This window comes from Myotis yumanensis, unplaced genomic scaffold (genome assembly GCF_028538775.1).
Source record: "Myotis yumanensis isolate MYYU_CA2020_CCGP unplaced genomic scaffold, mMyoYum1.0.hap1 SCAF_3, whole genome shotgun sequence".
Taxonomy (NCBI): Eukaryota; Metazoa; Chordata; class Mammalia; order Chiroptera; family Vespertilionidae; genus Myotis; species Myotis yumanensis.
In genome coordinates this window covers 169,626,590-169,653,630 of record NW_027223754.1, presented here as the reverse complement: position 1 = coordinate 169,653,630, position 27,041 = coordinate 169,626,590, and the positions used below count along the sequence as shown (strand labels likewise).

The 27,041-nt window shown below is 38.9% G+C and overlaps 1 protein-coding gene across 2 annotated transcripts in view; it reads left to right on the top strand.

Annotated features, from left to right (window-relative positions):
* The window catches only part of TMEM117 (transmembrane protein 117), a 427,129-nt gene that overhangs the window by 206,680 nt on the left and 193,408 nt on the right, over positions 1-27,041 (top strand). For both annotated transcript variants that reach the window (XM_070407800.1, XM_070407799.1), the window contains exon 4: positions 16,869-16,968. In XM_070407800.1, the coding sequence (XP_070263901.1) occupies positions 16,869-16,968 (100 nt within the window). The remainder of the gene's footprint in view (positions 1-16,868; positions 16,969-27,041) is intronic.

Sequence of the window (27,041 nt, the reverse complement as noted above, 5' to 3'; positions counted from 1 at the left end):
CTCTCTCCCTCCCCTTTCCTCTCTGAAATTAATAAAAATATATTTAAGAACATTATACTATATCTGCCTTTATTAAAATTAGTATCTGTAGCATTTTTCTTCAGCCTCTATTTTCCAGGAGTTGGTAGTTTTTCACTTTCTTAAACTTCACTTCTTTTTCACAGTTTCTTTTGGTAATATCCATTGGACAAATCTTGTTATATTTTTTGTTTTGTCATAAGTAGTTTTATCTCCATCTGTGATTTTAAAACACAATTCATGCATTTTATTTTCCTGCTCTTGGGCATCATTTGGGATTATAATGCAGCCATTGGCAAATAAATTTCCCCCAAATTCCTAAATAACCTAAAGTAATATAACCTGCTTCTCTTTGCTCATCATGTATGCATTCCAGTTATTTATTGGGAAAACGGACTCCAATGCGGATAAGAGCAGTTCAGGTGGGGTTATGCCGGCTTACTTCACACCACTTTGAATGCTGTGTGTGCAGGCGAATCACCTTATGGTTGGAGCTTGTTTCAACCAGAAGGTCTCTAATTTGAACAAATTCTCAGGTTGTTAATCACGAAAGATGTAATTATGTCTTCACGTGCTGTGCACTTTTAAATCAGTAATTTTGAAGCAGATTGTTCTTTGATATTTCCATCATTTTTTCATGAGCTTCAACAGATAATTGGATAGTTAAAAGTTGAGCACCCTGAACAGACTTTAGCTGCCTTTTGATGGTTTTTCTGAATGGAATTCATTATTAATCTAGTGAACACCCAATCTGATGAATAAGTAAAGGCCCTTTGCTAGAAGCAGGAGGCCATCCCTGTTTCCTTTCATGAGCCTCCGGTTTGGCTATTCCTGATCTGTCCAAATGTATGTAATTGTGTCATTTGGGGGTTTAGAATATATCCTGCTTTTTATGCCATATCCTGCTTTTCAGGGGTTCTTTGTAGTACCTCCCAAGACCCTTTGTGACTTAGTGGGGTGATTCTTGTTCCAAATTGCCTTGTGGACCAACAGGGAAGCATGCAGAAGTTTTAGCTGTGGTCCCCAAGTCTCTCTGTGTTAGCATCACCAGGAGGCTTAAAACAATGCTGATGCCTGTGTTCCCAGCAGCTTAATTATGTCAGAATCTATTGGGCCCAGGCAATGATGTATCTTAGAAGTTCCTCAGGGCAAGCTACAGTGTAACCAGGGTTAAGCATGAGCAGAGCATCAAATCTAATAAAAGAGAAACATGCAAATTGACCGCACCTCTGCTATGCCCCAAGCCACGCCCACCAGCCAACCAGAGTGACTATATGCAAATTAACCCAACCAAGATGGCTGAGCCAGCCATGGAGCTGGAGCAAGTAGGAGGCTTGGTTGCCCTGGCGATGGAGGAAGCCAAGCTTCCCGCCTGCCCTGGCAGGCTGTGGCCTCCGCTGAAGGCAACAAAGTTTCAATTTTAGAAGATAAATAAATCCAAGATACCTGCTTCCAGCCAGTCTCACTGGGAGCTAGGGTTGCTGGGGACCATGGCCAGCCTGCAAACAGCCATCAGCCCCTCACCCAGGCTGGCCAGGCACCCCAGTGGGGACCCCCACCCTGAAGGGGCTGTAGCCACCCTTAAAACCTCCATCAGCCCATCACCCAGGCTGGCCAGGCACCCCAGTGGGACCTCACCCTGATCTGGGATACCCTTCAGGGCAAACCAGCTGCCCCCTACACATGCACCAGGCCTCTATCCTATAAAATAAAAGGATAATGTGCAAATTGACCCTAATAGCAGAATACTGGGAATGACTGGTCACTATGACACACACTGACCACTAGAGGGCAGACACTCAATGCAGGAGCTGCCCCCTGGTGGTCAGTGCTCTCCCACAGGGGGGGGCTCTGCTCAGCCACAAGCAAGGCTGATGGCTGCCAGTACAGTGGTGGAGGTGGGAGCCTCTCCTGCCTCCTCAGCAGCACTTAGGATGTCCGACTGCAGCTTAGGCCTGCTCCCCACTGGCAAGTGGACATCCCCTGAGGGCTCCTGGGATGCCAGAGGGATGTCTGACTGCCAGCTTAGGCCCAGTTCCCCGAGGAGCGGGCCTAAGCCAGCATGTGGACATCCCCCAAGGGGTCCCAGACTGTGAGAGGGCATAGGCCGGGCTGAGGAAACCACCCCTTCCCCCCAGTGCACAAATTTTTGTGCACCGGGCCTCTAGTAGATTAATAATGAAGAATGGGCAGGGCATGCTCACCTTTGAGCAGTGGTGGAGAGAGCTGAGGATTCTGGGAAGGCAGTCTTGGGAATGGAGGAGATGAAAATCCATATAGATTTTTAAGGAAGTGCAGTCTGGACTGACAATAATTTATTTCAGGTATGAAGTCAACAGAATGGGAACTGAAAGGCTTGGAGAGAGAAAACTCAGAGCAGAAGTTAGGAGATGGGGCCTAGAGCAGGTAATGGTGTGCCATTACCTGGTGCCCTTGAAAGTGGGTGTCCAGAGTATGAAAAGCCACACCGTGAAGAGACAAGGACAGGAAAAGAAGATGATTCAGTTAAACAGACAACAGATACTTCACATTAACAGAAATTACCGTTGTCTGTTAGATATCTTCTGTTCTTAATTTTGAGTGTTGCTGATTAGCATGAGGACTGTCAGACAGACTAAAGCCACCAAACACTTTATCAGAACAATGTTAAGGAAAGGCTGCTGCTCCCCTGATTTTTCTTGCATTGTGCACTTACACCTCAACCATAAAAAGCAGGAAAGTCTTCCAGGCTCAGCTAACAGTGTCTATCTGGAGGCATCCGTTAGGCCTGTTCTCTCCATTTAAGCATCTGAGCATGCCCTCACTCCAGCAGCAGGAGCTGGATAAAATGTTAACCGTGTGTGTAACTGGAGGGTCCGTTTTTAGCTCAGGAGTTGCTACCAGCTTCCTTTGTCCCCGCCTATGGACATTGTCTGATTTTGTACCCTGGTGCCCACATTTCTATTAAGTCTCCCTCTTGGACTTGAAGAATTGCTTTTTTATTAAGTCATTGAGCAGCTCTAAATAGGCCTCAGTTAGCTGCTAATCCTTGGCTTTGGGATCCCAGTTCAGATTCTGATTGCTCAGGCCCCTCTCGGGGTTTCTGGATGTTGGGACACATACATGGCAACCACTGTGAGGAGGCCCAGTGGTGTCCCCATCCCCTTCTCCTGCCCTGTAAGCCACCAGGTCACAAGCACTGAGGCACTCAGTTAAGGCATTTATGAAGATGCCTGAAAGTATAACTTTGGATATGAGTGAACCTAAAATCTGTAATAAGTATGTGCTTTCCTATTATTAGCATAAATACATACAAGACTCAGTTTGGGTTGATATCAATTTCCAGTTCTTCCTTCCATCTAAGAAAGAAGGTTGTGTTTCTCCCAAAGGTGGAACCTCTCTCCCTTTCTCTTCAGATTTACCAAGTAGGAACTGAATGCCGACAGCATCAAGCACTGTGTTAGATATTGCTACCTGTGTTTATATGCTGCCCTGGAACTAGCAGGATTCCAGAAACAGTTTCTGATCTTCACAGATCTGGCTGGCGGTGATTTCATAGGTTATTAAACATTCTGTAGTGTTTCTCACAGGCTGATGACTGCTTAGTACAGTGTGCTGGATATAGTATATGCAAAGGATAGTCTGCTCAAGGGATAGTCTGTTGTTAATGACAAAAAAATGGATCATTTAATAAAAATACCCAGTCTATCCCTGCCCTCTGCATTTAAAAGGAATGAAAAATGAGCACCTTTGGGTTTCAAAGGAATGCTTTTTAGGCTGGACATGAAAGTGAGTGACTTATCTGTTAACTGCAGCTGTTCACATAAGAGTAGGAAGTTGATGCTTGATAGCAAAAATCATTCTGGTGTGAGTAAGGACTTCAGAAAGGACCGGAGAGACAGAGAGCTTGTGGAGGTTTCTGATGAACCAACAAAACTCTTTACAGACTGAGGTACAGGTGTGGATTCATGGAAATTGAATTAAAATTTCAGAAATACTGTGAAATCCCACAGTTTGAATGATAAAATATTGACTGTATCAACTTTCACCTTCTCAACTAGTGTATTAATGAGAAGCATCGTTTCTATTTGATGAGGTATTTGTGTGTGTGTGTGTGTGTGTGTGTGTGTGTGTGTTAGAGAAAGAAGAGGCAATGTTACAGGAATTATGTTAAATTTTAAAATTAAAATTGTAGAAATTTTAAAATGTAACATCAGATGTTCATGGGAGTTGTCTTTTCGGATGTGAAAACAAGTACATATTTAATTGTAAATTGGGAGTATGGCTTCAGTGATGGTTTGTTGTTATGTACCCAGCCATTTAATCACACACCAATCTAGCTGTTGCTGTGAAGGTCTCTTGTAGAGCTGACTTCAACTAAAGGGGCATAATCTCGAGAATGTGGGTGACCTCACCCAATCAGTTCAAAGCAAAAACAGGTTTCCCAGAGAAACAAGTTCTTCCCGAAGATTGAAACATCAGCTCCTGCCCAAGAAATTCCAACCTGCAAAACTACTCTACAGATTTCAGGCTTGTTGGCCACCACAATTTCATAAGCCAGTTCCTTGAAAGAAATCTTTTTGTGTATGTGTATGTGTATGTGTATGTGTATGTGTATGTGTATGTGTATGTGTATGTGTATGTGTATGTCTCTCTCTCTCTCTCTCTCTCTCTCTCTCTCTCTAATCACCATCTCCTACCAGTTCTGTTTCTCTAAAAACTCCTGACTGATACAGTTTCCTAAATGGGAAGCATTTTACAGCTATGAAGTAGATAGCATCCAAGTAGATGTTGGGGTAGGGGCAGGGTTTGTCGTTCTACTGTTCCCATTTCCCTGAGTGTTTGAAAAAGCAAATCTCACGGAGGCTGTGCAAAGCCTTCCCTCCTGCAGCCACTGCTTCCCTGGCAGCAGTGTGAGCCTCCCTCTAACGTGCCTGCTGCTTCCAGCCGTGTTTGCCTCTGTACATCAGTTTCCTCCTACTTCACAAGGTTTCCCTCCTCTGTCCCTCTGTGAAGCCTGCTCTTCTCCCTTCCCCCCAACTTCACACCAGAACTGGGGGCTCTCATTTCTGCCTCTCCCCTCACTTATAGCATTTTTCACAAAGGGCTCTGTGGAGATACTTGTATGTTGCTATTGTTTTTTACTTGCTAAATAGTAATGACCATGTCTTATTCACCTTTCTATTCCCAGCACCTAGCCCAGTTCCAGGCATAGGTGTTCAATCACTGTTGCTCAACGAATAAATATATAACTGACTCTCTTCTTTCAGTTAAGTTGCTCATGGCTGGGAGTTGTCTTCATTGGCTATTCTTTCAGAGCTGGGTTATGCTCCTTGTACCTGAGTTCCCTAAAAAGAAATTTCTAGGCAAATAGACCTCGAATTCCTACCCAAAACCTATGATTTCAATATTTGCAAAGAATAATGAACACATGAAGCTGATATAAGATGATCGTGCAGAAATCTGTGGCATCAGCTATTCATAGCATGAATGCTTCACACACACAGTACAACTTTGGGCTAATTTATTCTAACCTTTCTAATTAATGACCTGAAGCTCTACCTGCATTCATTAGCAAGGAGCCCAGTTTCCCTTTTGAAGTTTTACCCAACCAATCAACCTTCACTTTGATGCCTTATCAGATACCAGCCATAGAGGAAGCTCTGCCCTCTGACTATTCTTCTACTTGTGTGTGTCTTTTTTTAAAAAAAATATATTTTATTGATTTTTTACAGAGAGGAAGGGAGAGGGATAGAGAGTTAGAAACATCGATGAGAGAGAAACACAGATCAGCTGCCTCCTGCACACTCCCCACTGGGGATGTGCTCGCAACCAAGGTACATGCCCTTGACTGGAATCGAACCTGGGGCACTTTAGTCCGCAGGCTGACGCTCTATCCGCTGAGCCAAACCGGTCAGGGCTACTTGCGTGTGTCTTGCTGCCACGTGGTGTTGCTATTGAAGCAAGCGTTCAACTGCACAGTTACATGGGCTCCTGTCCTCTCAGCATGGGTGTCCTCCCTGGCCCAGACCCTGCATAGCCACAATGCAGGGTCCCTCATCCCAGAATGGCTAGGTTTGGAAGAGCTGCCATCAGTCACATTGGGTGCTGGAAACAGCTCTCCCATCCATGCCCCTGAGTCAGCATCTTGGCCATCACTTTTCTCATGGTGTGTGTTGGGAGTGTCCTTGTCATTCTTCCCTACCCCTGGGCCTTAGTCAAGCCTTAACAAGCCTTCATACTTCGCCTCTTGAGGGAGATCACCCATTTCCTCACCGGTGGCCAGCTCTGCATGTCGGGGTCTTGGAGAGCTTTGCTGGACTCACCAGAGCTTGTTATACTCTTTCCTGTCCTCCTTTGCCAGTACCTTTCTCATCTAAAACAAGTGAACTCCTGGGAAATTGCCCAGGTGATTCTTCATGGAGCTGAGGGAACAGGGCTTCGGGGTGACTTTCTGCTCCACACATTGAAGTCAATGAAGCAGATATACATTTTTATGGGTCTTTCAAATGGCACTTGATTTACTCTCTGCCTTACGGGCATTATGTGTGTCAAAACGGTAGCCATTGCTTTGATACGGCTGTGCCATCACTTTTCCACGAAGAGAGACAAAGAAGCATGGTTAGTTCAAAAGCAGAAAGATGTTTAAAATGTAGTGCCTTGTGAAAGAAACTCAACCTGAATTCCAAATGTGAACTGTCCGCAGGCTTCAAAACAGGGGCTGAACTGCAGTGTAGGTACTTAATGCCCTTCACTACATCATTAATTTCAGCTTCATTTTTTATTATTCCTTTATATTGTCCTTGTTCTGGCCAGGATATTGCACTCATTGAGCTGCTCCAACACCCAACACGCACCCAGACTTCATTGCGCCTCAGGAATCATCTATTATTCCCCCACTTGCCTTTGTGGCGCCCTCCAATCCAATATAAAATTACTTTTCTCCCCAAAGCTAAGTTGATCTTTTGCTATGCAGTATTTTCCCTAAAAGTGACAGCTGTAACTACCATTTCTTAATCTTTTTCTATAATAATAGCTAGGTACTTTATGTTTTCATAATTCTTAAACATGTAGAAATAATATACCTATCCAAAAGTACTCAGAACACCTATGTGTAGCTCATGACTGTAAAGTGAATTATTATAAGATATTTGTAAGTGAATGCCCATGTGACCCATGGTATCACCATTCACGTTAAACAAAAGAACACTGTCAGCAACCCAGAGCCTTCTGCTTGTCTTTCCCAATAGAAAACCTCTCTCTCCCTCCAGAGTAAGCCCTATTTTACTTTTTTGCTCTTCCCTTGCATTTTTGACAGTTTTACCACTTATAATACTTTCCTAATCACTGTGGCTTAATTTTGCCTGTTTCTAAGCATTATGTGCTTGTAACTACATAGTATATTCTCTCTCTCTCTCTTTCTTTTTTTTTTGGTCTGGCTTCTTTTATAATACAGCTTCTAAGCTCCATCCAGGCTTTGTATAGTAGTAGTTTTGCGTTTTTGTGTGTGTGTGTGTGTGTGTGTGTGTGTTTTTCATTTTCATTGTTGAATAGCCTCCATTGTATGACTATGCCTTCCATTCTTTTGTTGCTAGACATTCCGGCTGTCTCCAGTGTTAGGCTATTATAAATAATGATGCTATAAACATTCCTGCACATTTCTCTTGGTGCCTCTGTGCACATCTGTGCTTGGAATTTTCTTGCGGGACAGTTTCTAATTATGAAATTCAGTTTTGTGACTAGAGCTATTTTTGTATTCCTATGTACATTTTGGTAATTTGTAAATGTTTTAAACTCTGCAGCAACTGTAGCGATGCCCCTTTTTCATTTCTGACATTGGTTATTTGTGCCTTTTAGACTCATATTTTAATTGGTCTTGCTAGAGAGTGATAGATTTTAAGTCTTTTCACTGGATGTTAAGCGAGTACTTTATGTTCATATCTCCCATTTTCTGTGTGAATTTGCCTTTTTTTTTCATAGCATTTTGTCAATTATAACAAAATGATGTAGAGAAAAACATTCAAGAACCTGACTAAGAGGGAACCTTACTAATGACAAAAGTTTCAAATTATCAGGATGATGTAATGTGCCCCCCAAATACAGAAATTAAAGTAACTTAATTCTTGTTTATATAAATTAGCCTATGGTAAAATTGGTTTCATTATATTTTATTTTGTAAAGTCACAGAATCTGTTGACTATTTTAAGTAAGGACTTACTCTTTGTTGATGTCTCACATTTTCTGTGTGAATCTGTAATACATTTTGCCTTCATTTAAATTAGTGTAGCTACACCATATATTTTTATTGTTTGTATATTTTTTCAACATTTCGAACTTTCAACCTTTATGGAGCTTTAGTTTTAGATAAAACTATTTTTTATAGTCAACTTATAATTGAATTTTGACTTTGCAGGTCTGAAAAATATCTTAATTATAGCCTCATACTTTTTTCTCTGCTTTCTGCATATTCTATATCCTCTGACTTCCCTGTTTTTGTTTAGTTTTGAGTTTTTTGAAATTTTGTTGGAGATTTTTTTTTCAAATATATGATATCTGAAGTCTGTTCATTTTTAAGAGTGACCAATAAAAATATGATTGGGAAGTCTGTGAATAGACTTGTGACCAAGGGAGTTGTGGTTGATGGGAACTTGGCTGCTTCACTGGGGGCCCCTCAAATGATAATAGGCTTTTGCGAGGTGCAGACTTGGCTAATTTTCTTTGAGGTATAACTTCTACCTTCAACCAGCACAGTGGAGCAATGAGAATGTACTGGTGATGGAACTCAGGATTGGTGAAGGTGGTACAGGGTACAGTAACAGAATTTGTAATGATGTCTCCCTTGCCTCTGGCACAGATACCAGTACCTTTGGATGTTGGCATGCACACTGACAACATGAATAGCTATAGCACAGCTTTGGCGGACATCAGTAGAACAGGATCACTTTGGAACCATCTTTGACATCAGTGTCAACTGAGAATAGCACTATTGTAACTAAAAGTTCTAGCAGCACAAATAAAACTCTCTGAAAACCATTTGAATGATTTTGGAAGAACCTTGTGGGCCTGAAATGCTCATAAGGTGGAGGGCAATGTCGCTTTATTTCCTTCTGTTCTTTCTATAGGCTGGTGTGGTGGAACTTGTGAGGCACACACTGCAAAAGCAGAACTTGGAATTCTTCATTGTTAGTGCAAATGAAGCTGCATAATTAATAAAGTTGCAGAGCAAATTTCTAGAGCAATGAAGTGATATCACCTCCAATTTGAAGGGCATGTGATAACAATTAGACATTATTAGACTAAGGAGATAGCCATAGGCTTGGCTCTTATACAGAGAGTTCAAATCCAGGGGTTGCTGAGGGTGAAGGGTGTGTGATATTTAGCATTCCAGGAGTATTTAACACCTGGAAAGTCTTTGGATTCTATGTATGCTACCTCAAATTACTCATATTATTGGTAAACTCAATTCTAGGGTGCCTATCCCAACTTCCTGTGAAACTTTTTCCAGCTCTCTGTTCTCCACTAAGTGGATATATGCTTAATCTGCCCAAAGTTATTGTATTTATGTCTCATTGTTTTTATTCCATTATTTCTTATCTATCTTGACCTTTAAACAGCCATGAACATTTATCTTCGCTGACATATGCTGATTAAAGTTAAACTTGTTTTTTTGTCCTACTTTGAGTAGCATCAGAATCTAGCAGAATATATAAGTATTTTATGCCTCTCTAATTACTTTGGAAGGAAGCATCATTATGTAGGATAAATTAATTAATGCCATTCTGGCACAGCTTGCAATTCACTTTTACAATTCAGATAAGTTTTATTAGAATAGTCATAAACATTGAATGTTATTTAACTTTAAAATATGACTAAGTTAGATATAAAATCAATTTTAGATAATTTGTGACACTCTGGAATCCTTTGAGATTTATTGGGATTGTCTTGGAAACAAGATCAGGATTTACAAATTTTGTGCTTTCTATTATTTGTCCAATGACTTTAGTAAAGATACATGAAGTATGTTGATAGTGTTTAATTTATCAGGAGTCGAAGCTGGAATTGAACCTGGGACCTTTCAGTCCGCAGAATAATATGGCTTGAGCATTTTGTTAGATTGTATATTTCTGGAGTATTAGTGAGGTTGAGAAAAAATTTGAACAAGGAAAAAAAATTTGGGGAATAACCACAAAAATTCTGTAACTTTAAAATTAGTTTTGAGGATATATTGTTTTGTAACTTTGCAAACTTCTAAATTTTTACTTTAAAGAACAAACAACAAATGTAGTTTGGCAGTATCCATTTGCAAGGTAGTAAAATAATTTTTTTCCACATGGATAAAATGAATGTCTTTACTATCTAGCTCTTGTATTGATGAACCAAGTCTTTTGGGAGAGAGAGGCAATATGAGAAAAATCATTAAAATATTCTAGGAAATGTATTAAACATAGGAGTATATTCAAATTGACATAGTAACACTAGGGGAGGGATGGCTTTTAAGAGTAATGGCAGGCGATTTCTCAGTGGATAGGTTGAGTTACTAATCTTAGGCCAGAAGAAAGAGGATGGCATTTCAAACAAAGAAGGCACTGCACACAGATACTAAGGTACATCATAGAATGGTGGAATGTTGAGAGAGACTGATTTCATGGTGAGGAGCAGAGCCTGAAAAAAAAGGAGATGTTAGATAGAAGGAGATGCGTCTAAAAAAGAATATGGCTTAGAAAGAGTGGAGAGTCTTTTTACTCTGTGACAATGGGAACTAATATAATTATTTTATTTTTAAATATATTTTTTATTGATTTTTTACAGAAAGGAAGGGAGAGGAATAGAGAGTTAGAAACATCGATGAGAGAGAAACATCGTTCAGCTGCCTTCTGCTCACCCCCCACTGGGGATGTGCCTGCAACCAAGGTACATGCCCTTGACTGGAATCGAACCTGGGACCTTTCAGTCCGCAGGTCGAAGCTCTATCCACTGAGCCAAACCAGACAGGGCCTATAATTATTTTAGAAGGTAGGAATCAGGAGGCCAAAGAGAAACCATTTTTTAACATGCTTATTATGAATAGTTGTTAGAAGCTTTAAATAATTTATTTAATCCTCAAGAAACCCCTGTGAAGGGAAGGTATTTTTAAATCCCCGTTCTACAGATGAGGGACTGGGTGTTGACTGAGTTGATCATTTGTCCTAGGTTAGAGTGGGGAGGTTGTTTGCAAGCCCAGCACTTTCTGGTTCCAGGACTCCTGCTCCCCTGTCATGCCACATGACAACTCTAGAAGTCACTCTAGTGGCCATAGATATTCTATAATAAGGGGAGACAGTCACAGAAAAATGGGCGACTACTGTGTAATTCAGAACAGAGAAGATTATGAAAGGAGTTAAGACATTGGTAATGATGATGAAAGACAAACACCATAGATTTGAGAGCCCTTCAGAAGTAACCTTGGTGACTAGTCAAATGTTGAGATTAAAGGGGATGGAGGAATTGATGTTATACTAAGGTTTCTGCATCTAATATGAGTGAAATTCACTGAAGGGGCTGAAGCTAGGTAAGGAATGAAAAGTATAGTTGAAGTTTGGTGGAGTTGTTCAATGAAAGCTCCATCTACAGTCTTTTTATATCTGACTTCTTCATAGAAATTAGAAGGGATGAATGGCTAAAGTTGGGGAATTTGAGGTGGTATTTTATCTATAAGCAATATTAATTCCAGTTGCAATTTTAATCATTTCAGGCTACTTCTATCAATTGTCTGCAGCATTTTGACATTTCAACGGATTTTGCTCTATAGCTTCATACCCCAGGTCTTTCCTGGAAGGTCCATACACATACATTGAGCTCTATCAAATCCTTTCCAAAATCAAGAGCTAGGAATTTTGAGCAAAATACTAAAATGTGGTTATTTGGATAATAGTTGACTAAGTGACTCGACTAAAGGCTGTTAATATTTTCATTACAAACACAAAAAGAGAAAAGGTTAATATAATAAATCTAGATTTAACTCCTGAAGTTTTGTAGTGACCAATTGTACCTCAAAGTTGTCAGGATGTTTTAGAGTTTTTGTTTTGTTTCATTGTGTTTAATGCAGATCTGTAATCATGTAAGTCAACTCCTTATTCATGATTTACTTATGTGTGAAGCCCCCCATATTGTTTATGTTGCCCAAACATGGCTGGGAGAGACAGCTGAGACATGATGAAACCATCTGGCCACAGATGGATCCTCAGTGAAGCATGAATCAGTATTGGTTTGGTGATCTATGCTTACTGCCTCCTGTTAAACTTTCAGAGACTCAACTCATAAATCACTTGGCAATGATTGCATCCACTTACATATAAATAACAGGCTGAAGTGAATTGAACCTTTTTTTTGCTAGTGATCATGACTCACCTGTAAGAGTGATTGTATTACAGTTTTATTGACTATTTAGCTCATAGTAGAGTCTGTTTAGTTTATGACCATTTAGGTGCAATAGTCTTTTTTTTTTCTTTTTCTGACTTAAACAGCAGACATTTATTTTTCACAGTTCAGGAGGCTGGGGGTCTGAGATCAGGGTACCAGCATGGATGAGTTCTGGTGAGAGCTCTCTTCCTGGCTTATAGATGGCTGCCTGCTTGCTGTATCCTCACATGGTGGAGAGAGAGCTACAGTAGTCTTGGTAGCTCATGTTTATAGGCTAAGATAATTATGAACTTTTCCAAGATCCTGTAGTTTGAAATTTTCTACACATTTGTTATGAATTGACAGGTAAGCTTGGAATCTCAAGAAGACATAAAACCTGAAGTTGTAGCCTGAAAAAAAATTCATTTAGAATTTTTAAAGAAAAGTTTAGTGACCAATATTAACTTGGAAGGCTGATAGAGCTGCAAAATGTTTTAGAACTATGCATAGTAGAAATAATCATCTAAAATACAAAACAATGCAAAAGATGTGTGAATAGTTGAAATAATTAGGTAAAAACTCCAAACAAAACTCAAACTTTAATGGTGCCTCCTAGCAATTAAATTTAATTCAGAACCACTGCCTAATATCATTGGGTATAAAGTCTCACAACGTTATGAGTCCAATGTAATGTTCAAACTGGTTCAAATTGCTGATGTAAATGTATGCATGCCTTGTCCTTTACAACCTAAGCAGGAAATATAGTTAAATGTTAATGGATATGCAAATCAGTAAACTAATAATTGAAAAAAGTTTGACAGGTCTGCATATTTGTAATTCTTTACATTTTTCCAAATCAGCAAAAATAAGATTAACTACTAACTTTTATATGTCCCTCGTCACTTTTAAATATATTAGTTATTTCATAAATTCCCTGTGCTGTCTCATCTGCATTGTTATCATAACATCCAGTTCTCATCACCTGCCCACAGCCACAGGGGAAGGGCCTATCTTTGATTTCTGCTGATACGTCACTGTAGATGATCATGGGACAGCTATCCTGCAGTCAAGGAGATATAAATGTCAGTGGAGAAATAAAGTGAACATGCAAAATAGTTTAAAAACATGTTTAATGTCTTCCTCTGTGGAAGCGTCCTTCATGACTCAATCTCATTTTATTCTGCTTCTAGGGTTTACTATGCATAGGTCTACCCATGCCATATAGAAATAAATGTGAAGAATTGGGGTCATTTCATTCATTCATACATTAAGCAAATGTTGATCACTTTCTATATGCAGACATAGCTCTAGGTCAGTGGTTCTCAACTTTCCTAATGCCGCGACCCTTTAATACAGTTCCTCATGTTGTGGTGACCCTCAACCATAAAATTATTTTCGTTGCTATTTCATAACTGTAATTTTGCTACTGTTATGAATCATAATGTAAATATCTGATATGCAGGATGTATTTTCATTGTTATAAATTGAACATAATTAAACATAATGATTAATCACATAATCAATATATAATTATATATGTATTCCCAATGATCTTAGGCGACCCCTGTGAAAGGGTCATTCGACCCCCAAAGGGGTCGCGACCCACAGGTTGAAAACCGCTGCTCTAGGTGCTAGCACACCAATAGTGAAAAGAAGAACCAAAATAACTCCCTGTCCTTCTGGAGCTTATTGTCTAGATATTGTTTTCTCTCTTGGTTTTCAGTGGCATGGTCTTATTTCTTGACATCTTAGTAATGTTTGAATGAATGTTGGATGTTATATAAAAATATATAAAGAGGATCTAAGTTATACTTCATTCTTTCAGAAAAGATTCACTCCTTCCTTTGTTAAGTAGAAGTACTAGAACCTGATCACCTTAATCCAGGCATTGAATGGACTGGCAAGGACTGATTCCCAGTTTCGTCAAGGACTATCTGTAGTTCTCTCCTGCCCTCCATGGCTCTGTGTATTCTCCTGGGCCATTCCATCTGGCAGGTTCTGAATGATATAGCAATCTCTTCAGCGTGGGGAACTTGCCAGACCTCTGCTATGCTTTTCAGGGACTTTCTGCTGAGTGTCTAGCTTACCCCTGAACAAATTCATAATTTAGCAAAAGTCTTGAAAGGAAAACCAGGTGTGTATCATGCTCCTTTCCGGGCCCGTACTTTCTCAGGAGGATCTTGGCTCCTTAAGTTTCTCATGTCTCTCCAATCCACCGAGACTGCCCTCTGTCCAGGCAAAGTCCGGAATCAGCAAATGTCCCCTCAGGAAATACAGCTCACCTTTTCATGATTCTTTTCAATCTGGTATCTCGGTTTTTCTAATCCTCATTGCTTCATCAGCTCTCATATGTCTTTAAGCAGAGTTTGGGGGTAATTTTATTTATTTTTCTTAGGGTTTTTTTTTTGGGGGGGGCTGGATCATTGATATGTTGCAAGTTTATCTCATTTTTATTTTTAGATACTGAATAAAAGAATGATACCTTCTTTTATACACATCTATTCAACCACAATGAATGTGCCCTGACATTTCCACCTTAGCCGATTGCATTCTAGAACTAATTGGCAAAGTAGACAAGTAGGGGTGTGGCATTGAGCATATTCTTCTAAATAGGTGTCATCAGAAGAGCTGGACAGTTCCCAGAGCTAAAACTCCCGAGTACACTGAGTTCGCTGCCCCAGGACTGTCAGCAGCAGTGGTACTGGCGGGAGTAACACCAAACTCTCCAAGTTAACGTGGGGGCTCTCACGTAGAGGCTGCTTGATTAGGGAACTCAGTGGGAGTCCGAGACTTGGTGGTAGCTCTGGGGAGGTGCAGCTTCTGGATGCTCTTCTGACTTCTTATCAATTGTCCTCAAAGGAAATAAGTCATGCCTGCTAAAATACTGGTAAACAGAGCGGTTATCCTTTGTGGTTCTTATTTTTATTTTTATCTCTCCCTAGCACTTGTAGGAAGAAGGTATGGCATAGTGGTTAAGTGCCTAGAGTTGGAAGTCAGTCAAATTTAGATGCAAAACTTGTCCATTTACTAAATGCTTGACCTTGAAAAAGTTGCAAAAACTCTCTAAAGCCTCCATTCCATGTTGATGAAACAGGAATAATAATACATGTCATTGTGCTGACATGTGGAGACACAGTATTTAAAGTGCTAATAATAATCTCTGGCATATTGGAAGCGTGCACTTTATGGCAGCAATACATTTTTTGGCTTCTATGGAAAGCCATGGAGTTAGACATGAGGAATTTTGGGGTGAGACCTTAAGAGATTTATGCAGACCCTCCAAGGTAGGTGAATGAAGCATATTGAAAGAGAGTTGTTTTTTTAAAGTCCATAAGTTTGCTTTTGTTATTAAATAAGACTATTTCATTATCTGTTTATTTTATGGATTACAAAAACTATCTGAAATAACCCCAGAAAAAAAGTGACTGACCTGGAGATGGTTTGCCTTTCAATGGCTTCAAAATATGTGTTTCTTCATACTTTTAGTAGATAAATGACAAACATATCATTCTTTACTATGTGTTGTTTTAAAGTTAATCTAAGAAGAATCAGGTTCAACTAGTACTCTAAACTGTACAGGTATTAGCATATATGAAAAGGAACACAATTTAAAGTAAAAAAAAAAATCTGAGAGGAACAAACTTAGAGAGAGAATGATATTTAGTTCCTAACTGCCATTCATTAGTTATGTGGTATTGATTAGGCAAGTTAACTGATCTCTCTGAGTCACAGTTTTCTGAGAAATTAATGAACGGAAAAATAATACTTAGGATTATCTTGACTATCAAAGGAGAAAATGAAAATGCGAAGTCAACAATAAGCATGGTCTCATTACTTGTTGTACCTTTGAATCTCTCCTTGACCTGTGAAGAGTATGAATTGGTGTTAGCAAGCAAATAAGAGTTAGCCAAACAGAAGGAGTGATGACATTAAGTCTTCTGGCTAGTGTTAACTTAAGTAATAATTTAAAGTAGATATCTTTGAAGCACATTTTACATTGCTTTATCGTGTGGAAATTTCCCCCAAATCTTGACATTATTCTGAACATTTTTCAGGTATTATATCTGAAGCCTCATCCCAGCACCTCTCCGATAGTCCTGACTTGACAGACTGAAGGAAAGTGAGCTCTTCTCTTTCCTTTCAAGTTACTCTAATTCGACAGTTGTTTCTGCTCTCCTCATGCTTGAGTGAGCATGAAATGATGCCTTTGCTGAGTATTTCTGTTTGATTTTCCAAAAGCTGTTGTCAGTCTTACAGCTCAAAATGGAATGCAGATGGTAATTGGCATAGTCACAGTCTTTCAAGCCTAATTGGAACTGACCCACACACCTCAGAGCCCGTCCTAGCCTCTCCGGTTTATAAGTGCATGTGGAGAGAGGAAGCAAGAAAGCTTACCGAGAGAGGAAAAGTCTCTTTGCATGTTGCTGAGCCAGGCGGCTTTGACTGTATGTCTCTCTGAGTCTGGACAATGTCTTGTGTGTTTGTTTCCACAGAGCATATATCATTACAGACTATATGGGCATCCGGAATGAGAGTTTCATGAAGGTAGCTGCTGTGGGGACCTGGATGGGGGACTTTGTCACAGCTTGGATGGTAAGAAATTTTAACTTCACCCATTTCATAGCTGATAGAAGACATGTTCACATGTGAGATCGACATCACTTTTGATGGTTTAGAGAACATAGTTACCTCTGTTTTGAGTGGAACGCATTCATGGGTATAGGTAAGTCCAGATAATATGTAATATCTGTCTACCTTAGGGAAAAAATACAGTTGTAATATTGATGGCTATTTCCTGAGCAACATGTATATACAAACATATACATATTCATGAAATTAATAGAAAGTTATTACCTGTGATATTATGTTTGTTGTTGTTTTTACCATGTGCAAATTTTAGGTAAGGAACCTTGTCTGGCCTGTCTCAAAAAACCACATTAAGTATTCTTTATGGACTTTTAAAGTAGTTTTTCATATTTGTTTTGCTCATCGAACCTGACTTAATAGTAGTAACTAAGAGTTCTGAGAGTTGTATATTTTAATCTTTCATGTATTATTAGTCTTTATTATTATATGCCTGCAACAAATACACAAATTATATCTCATGCTGAGCTCATCTGTTAGGAAAGTAGCTTCTGTTTTTAACCATTGGGTTAATTAAACACAGTATGTACTAAAAGGCCTATATGTTTATAAGAGAATCTTGAAGTGCAAAGAGCATAACTCTCATAAATATGGGACACTTTAACATTCATTGACACCTTTTATAAGTATAGTTAATCCTAATTAGCTTTATTCATCTATTCCTTGACAATGAGCCCTACCAAAGGAATGATGATACCCAACATAAACAAGAATTGGGATGGATGTGCCCCTACAGATGTGTTCCAGGGACCACAGGTAGATTGTCATAACCGTTACTGCGTTTCCATTGATAGCTTTGTTTCTTACCTAAAGAAAGGTTTTCAGGGAACAAGAAGGAGTGATATCTTAACTGCTGCTATTGTGATCATCCTGCAAGAGTATGAAGTAACCATGAAAGGGTTTGTATAGCTTGTTTTTGAGCCTCCTCCCAACTCTGTTCAATTATAGAATGTTAACAGAACAAATTACCAGATGCATCCCATTCCATTAACTTTAAAATCTAAATTTGAGAAGTGATTTATTTTATTTTCACTCACTAGAAATCGTAATTAGAATAAACCAGCCATTGAGACCAGGCTGATTCATGTAAAAAATTTCTATTTCCATTGGAAAGAATTATTTAGAAGGAACTATGTGAACTTTAAATATACACTTTCTGTGGAATTTGAGGTGCTGCCTTTTGAAAAATCTCTGCATTTATTGTGGATTTTGACTCCATTCTGTAGTGAATCTGTTCACTAAAATGGAGAATTGGATCGGAAATGCAGATCCTCAGACCTTGCTACCAGTGGTTTGTCCTTCCACAAGCAATACACAATTCTCTGAGCCTTGGTGCACACGTTTCTTAAAAGGGATGAATAATTTCTACCTGTGTTACAGGTTTCCTGTAAAGATTAAATATGTGGCCCTGTGATAAGGTTTAAAATGCTGAAGTGGGCCCTGGCTTGTGTTGCTCAATGGCTAGAGCGTTGGCCAGTGCACTGAAGGGTCATGGGTTTGATTCACAGTCAAGGGCATGTACCTAGGTTGCAGGTTCAATCTCTGGTCCTGGGAGCACATGCAAGAGGCAATCAATCAATGTGTCTCTCTCACATTGATGTTTCTCTCTTTCTCCCTCCCTCCCTCCCTTCCACTCTCTCTAAAAAGCAATGAAAAAAATATCCTTTGGTGATGATTAACAAACAAACAAACACAACAAACATGCGGAAGTGGAATGCAGGCCTAGTGCTCTATTATTGTTATTCATGTTTTGGGCTCTCATCTCCTCGCTGGGCCCAGTCCTTGAAGTGATGGCAAGGGTGGCTCCTTGACCCAAGGTTCTTCCATGGAACCCCAGGAGCATGAGGTTCCAGAGCATCTGGAGTTTCCTTCCAATGGCCAATGCTTGGATAGACTAAGACAGTATGGTACGTTGCTTCCTCATAAAACCAGGGGAGAAGCAACAGACCAATAAGACCTAGAAGCTTGCTTTGCAATTTTTAGGCAAAAGTCAGCCATAAATCGTTTCCTTTCCCGTTGTTGTTTGTGACCCAGTTTCATCCAACTCCTCCCCAGACTTTCCTTCAAGATAGTGTCTCCTACATCATATATGCCTCTGCCTCTATTTACTGGTTAGTTTTTATCTGGATTTATTTCTTTTGAGCAATAAGGTGGGGTCCAGTTCCTAGAGTAGCTTGGGGACTCAAATGCATGGTGCAGCTTTATCCAAAGACCCTGACTCTTCTGGATTGTATTTCTACTGTGCACTTACCTGCCTTACTCTTGTGGCTTAGGGAAATAGAAATATTTTCAGACTTCAGCCTATGGCCTTTCTTTTTCTCCTCTGTCTGGTTAACCTTCATAGTTTCTTCTAAATTTACTACTGTAATGTCTTCTGCTTCTACTAGCCAATCTGATAATGTTTTACCTCTCCCTATGCCATAGATTACTACTCTAATTATACTTCCCATATCACAGAAGTCGGATTGGATTGAGAGTCAAGAAAACTAGGTCTTAGGTTTAACTAAGTAATGTGATCTTAAGTCACCTTACTTCCCGGGGCCTCTCATCTTTTCCTTTCTATAAACTGGGTAGAATCCAAAGTCCCTTTCTGCTCATGTTATATGAAATATTCACCTTTCCTCATTAGCCACAGTGGTAGGGATGGCAAAAGAAACACAATGCATTCCTGATTTGCAAGTCCAGTCACACAGGGAGGATTCCCAGAGCACATCATTCTATTCCCATTTCTGTTCACTGGCTAGGCAGGAGGTTTCTGTATAAATATTTATATGTCTACATATGTGTGCATTGATAACATTTAAAAAAATAATAGTTTTCCTCCCAAGTGGAGTTTAGGGTAGCTTTGACCTTCATTTGTCTGCAGAATTCTCATCATGAAATGAATATCAATGATGAAGGTGACTGTCATGGCAAAACAAGTGGCTGTTTTCATTTCTAATAAAAGTGTACCTTTTAATGCATTTCTAAAGTAAGGATTTTTATTTTATGGACAAAATCCATATCTTTCCCATGGTTTTAAAAGGTACACCGGGCTATATGATTGGTCCACAGGCAGGGAATTATTAATCAATCTTACGAATATCTTTGGCCCTCACCCAACTGAGCATCAGGCTCTACTGGATTCCATTCACTGGGCAGTCCTGACTTTTTCTGGCTCAGTGGTGCACCTCGTTTATTTTTGTTAAGTTGGTTAAAAAATAATAATATAAAGGAAATAAAGTGATACCTGGTATAATTCATCCTTGAGCTGGTCCATGGTAGGAGCAGAGATGAACTGTCATAAAGATAAGCATGAATCAAAAACACTGGGTGTCTCATATGCCACCATTGCCTCATAGCCACAAATTTGCCCAGGCTCTGTGCCACTGAGCAAGGAGCGGAGCGGGGCTGGCCAGTCCCACAGCACGTTGCTCCAGTTTTACCATCCCTCCTTCAGAAGACAGAGGTCACAGCTTCTGCTTCGGTCTAAGGTGGCAGGGGGTTCTGAGGACATCGAGATGGCACTTGCTTCTGCTCCTCGTTTATTAGCACTTCCTATCTATCCATCCTACCCATACCTTTTCCCCAGCCCCTTATTCCCCTATTCTAGTGCTTTTCTCTTGTGGCAGTTAATGGTGTATGGCTCATGATAGTGACAGGGACGTCACACTCCAGGTCTGATGTTAACTCCAGGTTGGGAGAAGGGGTGTGCAGGGAAAGGTGCAAATAAGGTGAAGTTGAGCCATGACCTAAAGAAGGCAGTTCCCATGGTAAACACTAAAGTAGTTAATGAGCATCTTTCATCATAAAACTAGGTGTGTATGAACTTGTCTGGCCTTGACCTATTTTCCCCAGGATGGTCTGTGGACATTTGTATACATATTACCACTACTAGCAAAGCTTCCACTATGAAGCTAATCATACATGCACACACACACACACACACACACACAACAATTGCGTTGTTTGCCAATTGACTCTATCTTTATTTCATGTTTGTATAGTCACCATTTGTTTTTAAATTGTATGCAGTTTTAATAGAGTTTGTTTTTCTTCTTGAAACTCAGAGTTCCACTAGAACCGGAGAAACTGAGTCAATACCTTCATGTGGAAATGCTTTTAGGTGGATAAAACATAGCCTTTGTAGCTGGGTTATAACAAGAAATAAAACTTTTAAATTTGCTTAATTATTTCTCTCTGTTGAAGCCTTTTCAAGAATATGAGTTTAGAAATTTTTTTAAAAATATTTTTTATTGATTTCAGAGAGGAAGGAAGAGGGGGAGAGAGAGAGAGAGATAAACATCAGTGATGAGAGAAAGTTATTGATTGGCTGCCTCCTGCAAAACTTCCCACTGGGGATTGAGCCCACAACCTGGGGATGTGCCCTGACCTCCTGGTTTATAAGTTGACACTTAACCACACCAGCTGGCTAGAAAAAAAAGTCTTTAAAAATATATTTTTCCCTTCTATTTTAACTGTGCCTGCCTTATACATAAATATTAAATTATTTCTCTAAATATTTGAATGGCAAGTTTTGCCTTTTTATTTTTCACATGCTTTTATTTTTTCAGATTTTATAATTCCTATTTATGTTGCTATTTTATTTTTTCAAAAGACTGTTTATTTAAGAAGCAAAACTGAAAACTCCTCCTTACTTGACCATAAACTCTTTGAGGGGAATTACAGTGTCAGTAGTGTTCACAATTATATTCCTAGTACCCAACACAGTACCAGGCATACAACAGGTGCTCAAGAAATTGTTTTTGAAAGAACCGATAGAGCACATAGGCATTAAGTTCCATCTCTCTTTCCCTCATTACACGTTGTGACTTAGTATGATAACATGAACATTGCACAATGCTAAAGGGGACAGGAGGAGAGCTGTATTGTTCAGGATACATAGATATCAATCCTCCCCGCTTCGCCCCCCACCAAAGGCTATGCACTGGCTTCTGCCAAGCTTGTCTGTAGGAGGACACATGATTGTAAACACCCTTGAATGGAGGCAATGCTCTCAGAATGGTGCTGTGACCATGTGAGTATAAAAGGCATTCTTTGGTAAAACAAAGATTGAGATTCTCAGATCCCACCAGATGGTTCCTGGAATGGTCATTATTGCTGTCGGTGGCATAAGTTCTGCTCTGAGCTTGGGGGAGAGAAGGAAGCTGGGTTGAGATGTACCCCTTTAGTCATTGAAGCAGACAGCCTTTACTGTGCAAGACAGAGATTGGTTAACCTTTAGTGGTTGGAGGGAGGGAGGATTAAGAACGATACATACTTGAGAATAATTTATACTCCTTCTGGATTAGTATTTATTAACAAATCTAGAACAGAATAGAGGGAGGAAATATTTCTGCAGCATTTGAGAATAAATTATTCCTTCTAGTTTAAACATAGGAAATTAAAATAAATTTTGTAATTTATATACACGTCCTAACCTAAAATTTGGTGATTTTTTTCTATTGTTGTCCCATGCTTATTGCATACTTGCTAAGGAAGGAGTGTGATTATCTGTGTTATTTTCATTTCACCAACTTAATAATAGTTTATTTAGTTCAAATTTTTCTATTATACACATGTCACTCTTTTGTGGATTGCTCTCAAATGCTGTTTGTCAATGAACAATAACCTGGAATACAACTGAGATCACATCTAGCTTGTTATTCTCTCTAGAATTGAGCTTGACAATTTGTATTATGATCAATGCCAGCTTCCTAATTATTTCTCTTCCACTGATATTTTAAAATGACAGAATAAAAAGCATAATTGAATTGATTTAGTATCTAAAATAAAGTAGCAATAACAGCTTTACTGAACTTCATAATAGAAAGGAATTTAAACTGTGAGACATGGAGCGAAGAATCAGAGCTAGCAAACTCATTGAACAAGTGTATGTGACAAATGGAAGGGCACCAGATGTGTAACCCCTGAATCCGGCCTTAAGCGCCCAGCAGTACTCTGAGGTGGTCTCTTTTGCTCTCATTCTCAGCCTGTTCGTTGGAGCTAGTTTATGACTTTAATCCATGATTAGTTAACTCCATGTATAGTACATTTGTAGTTGCATTTCATTATTTTTTACAATGAAAATGAAACTGGATCAAGAATTTAATTAGGCAATAACTGTGTTTCTATAAAGAGTCTATGTTAAGTGAGATTCCCTAGAAAAAGAGCATGCATCATGGGCTTGGGGACACATGTGGACATACTCTCCAAGGAAACCTGTAAGGAGATGAGGGACTCAGGAGAGAAGAGGGGGAGGAGGCAAGCACAGATGTGGTCATATGGCTTCAGGTAAAGTGTACCCTGGGCCAGATCCACTGCTCTGGTAGGATGTTCTTGGGGAATGCAGAGCACCAGAGGTCAAGAGGATCTGGGTGGGTCACCAGCATTGACTACCACACAGACAAAACCCAGGACAGTAGATTTAATGGCACCCATAATTCCTGAAAATCATTGCCAGTTCATCTGCTCATTTGATTGAATCAAAGAGCAGAATAGAGGAATTATTATTATTCTAAAATATATTTTTATTGACTTCAGAGAGGAAGGGAGAGGGAGAGGAGGCAGAAGCACATCAATGATGAGAGAGAATCATTGATTGCCTGCCTCCTGCGGGTAGCCCACACCCCAGGTATGTGCCCTGGCCAGGCGAGGAATTATTTTTTACATTACCTTTTTACTCATTAGGAAATTTAGAAACAAATATGGCCATTTTGCTTTAACATGTATAAATATTTTAATGTCTCTATAAATATTTTATCATTGTGTTTCATGTTTTTTAAATATAATAAGTTTTCACTAAAAAATTAATAAGATAAGAGTCCAACCTTCTATTTTCAGATAGCATCACACATGGTGATCAAGAGTCTTCTAATGTTCGGGACCCTTAAATTTTTAAAGTAGTAACAGAATACGATGTGGAATAATAAAAAAAAGAGGATTTCTGAGTAAAATAGATTTGAGTATAGCAGATAGATGTTTAAGAATAGAATCACAAATTCTGGCTCTGCTTATGACTCCCCTAAATTCAGTGTCTATCAAATTCTATAGTATGTTACTGGTGTACTTACTGTATGTAATTTATATCCATTTATTAAAAATTTATGGACCATATTATTCTAAGAGTATGAAAGGCATCTTGGGAAGTGGATTGAGGTGAGATGTGGAAGACACTAAGCATCTCTTAGAGAAAGACATACTCATCAGGGGTAGGGGATGCTCACTCTTCTTCTTTTCTGTTCCCAGCTCAGTTTTGGCTTCTTTTAATTCCATTTTACTTTCTTTCTATTACTTGGTTTATACTTCCTCAAAGAAGGTGTCCTTTGGCCACCCATTCTTTATAATTTTCCTAACAATGTTTCACACTTTTTAAAGTACCATTTGTCAATTATTTGCCTGAAGTAGTTTAAATAAAAGGTAGGAGACATTGATATTTGATATTTGTTCCCTCTGAAAGTCAATAATATAATGAAACTAGAGGCCTGGTGCACAGATTCGTGCACCAGTAGGGTCCCTCAGTCTGGCCTGCACCCTCTCGCAATCCAGGACCCCTTGGAGGATGTCGGACTGCCAATTTTGGCCTGATCCCCATAGGCCAGGCTGAGGGACCCCACTGGTGCACGCACTGGGCCTTTAGTATGCATATAAGATCTTTGGTTAATCTCTTTCCGCCCTCCCCTCTCCCCCCTCTTCCCTCTGAGATTCATCATGCCTGTGCATTGAGTGTCTGCCCCCTGGTGGTCAGTGTGCATCATAGCTACCAGTGGTACGGTCAGACGGTCACTTAGGCTTTTATATATATAGATAAGGGCTGGTTGTTAATATTAGCTTAGATTAGAGCATTAACAAATAAGTTATAGGCTTCTTTTTGTTTATAAAAATAGTTAGATTATTCTTCTAAAACATTTTATAAACTTTTATTTAATGCCTCTTTCTGTGGGCCAAGCAGAAAGAGGCACTAAATAAATGTGTGTGTGTGTTTATGTGTGTGTGTATGTGTGTGTGTGAGAGAGAGAGAGAGAGAGAGAGAGAGAGAGAGAGAAGGGGTGGGGAGAGAGAGAGTTTTTAGTTAGCTCCCAAAGTTTTCAATGCTTTCAATTACTTTACTATTCTGTCAAGCTAAATAACTTTCTTGGTAATATTTAATCATAGATTTTAACAGTACATGGAATATAGACACAGGACTTGGCTTGATTTTTTTTCTTCCAGTGTCAATAACATTTGTTGAATTATGTCACTAGTTTGGAGGGGAGTGCATGTATTTTCAGGTACTAAGAGATAGTACTATTACATTTAAACTTTAGAAACTCAGCTATTTATTTGTATTCCCATTTAGCAAATATCAGTGGTTGAAAGCATCTTATTTCTGGGACTGGAAAAGAAAAGAAAAGGATACCTTTTTATTTCACTATAATTAAGATACATACTGCGATTCCAGGGTATAAGCTCTGTTTTGTTTATATGAGTTGGTATTCTTTAGTAGTTGTTTGCCTCAAGGATTTTTATAACTAAATATGTTTATGTTCACAGTGTATGTTTCATTTGTAGTTAAATGTTCTATAGGCATCAAAAAGAAATTTATAGCAACTAAGTTCCTAGTGCTTATGTTTTTGTTGTTGTTGCTTAATAAAAGCTATTATACCATGTTTCAACACTGAAGTATTTGAGTGAACAAAGGGAATGTTTTGATAATGAGTGGCTATGTAAAATCATGCTTGGCATTTGTTCTTCTCTGCTCACATATGTCTGAATGCCGATTAGGAAATAAAGAACTTTCTTTTGCCCTGGCAGACTAAATATGTTAAGACCTGGCCTGGCTCCAGTACCCTTCACTAGTATACCAAGTTGCTTAATGAAATATCATAAGGAGCTTTGTGAACATGTAATTGCACAAGGAAAGGAGTAAATTAAGCATACGTGCAATCACAACAAAACTTACTAGTTAAGGATAATAGCAAATCAATACCTTTGATATTTCCAAAGTTATCAAATGCAGCAGATGATTGGGTCCACGTCAATAGTTTCCTTAGTGCTGCAGAACAGAGATCACTGAAAGTTAGGACATCACATGTGCAAACTTAAAAATTTCAAGTTGTTCCTCACTGCTGAGCAGAGGGTATGTGAGAAGCAATGCGTGAGTTAGGTGCTTGCGAGGAAACTGGAAACCTGGAGAGAAGCCATTTGTTTTCATTGAAAAGAACAGCACCTCTCATAAGGCTTTAAAATACATCATAGAAGATACGGTGAGTCTGTAGCTATTAAAGAAAAATGAAAACTAATAATTTTCAAGTACGTTTTTCCTTAACTTGTGTTATAATTATCCCAGTTTCTCTTTGGTGTTTTCAATTTCAACTAGAGCTGACAGAATCAATAGAAGATTTTTGACAAATCTAAGTGTAGATTTTTAAAATGCATTTATTTTGTCTCAATAAAAAATTAGCAAAATGAACAATTTTTTTGCCTTCCCAAATGCTCGATATCAAAAATCATTCCTTAATTGAATGCTTATTGATTTATATGATGACTGTATAGTTTATTACACAAGCTTATTATATGATTCTTTTGACTATTAACAGGGGACTAAATATAATTAAAATCATATAGTTGTTAAAATACATTTTTGACCAACAAATTGGTTTATACTATATTGGTGGAGATATAAAGTGCCTTTTCAAGGATCATTTAAAAATTTCCCCTAAAATATAAAAAGAAATACATCTATTTGTATTAAAGAATATAATTTTTAGAAATTATTTACTTTGATTATATGAACACTTAGAAAAACAAGCAGAAAATTATTCTTGGTACGTATCCACGCAATACTTTTCTTTCTGAGGCATATAAGTCTCTAAGTTAGGGCCATTGGTGTTTTTTCTGAAATTGCTGACACCTCCAATTGACTATGTCTATAGACGATAATATTTTTGAGAAAATAAGTTCTCTAGTTTCAAATTAATTAGTTCCCAATTAAGCTCAGAGTGTATTCTATCAAATGGATACTGTACAAATTTATTTTTAGTACTATTTTATCTCAAATATCA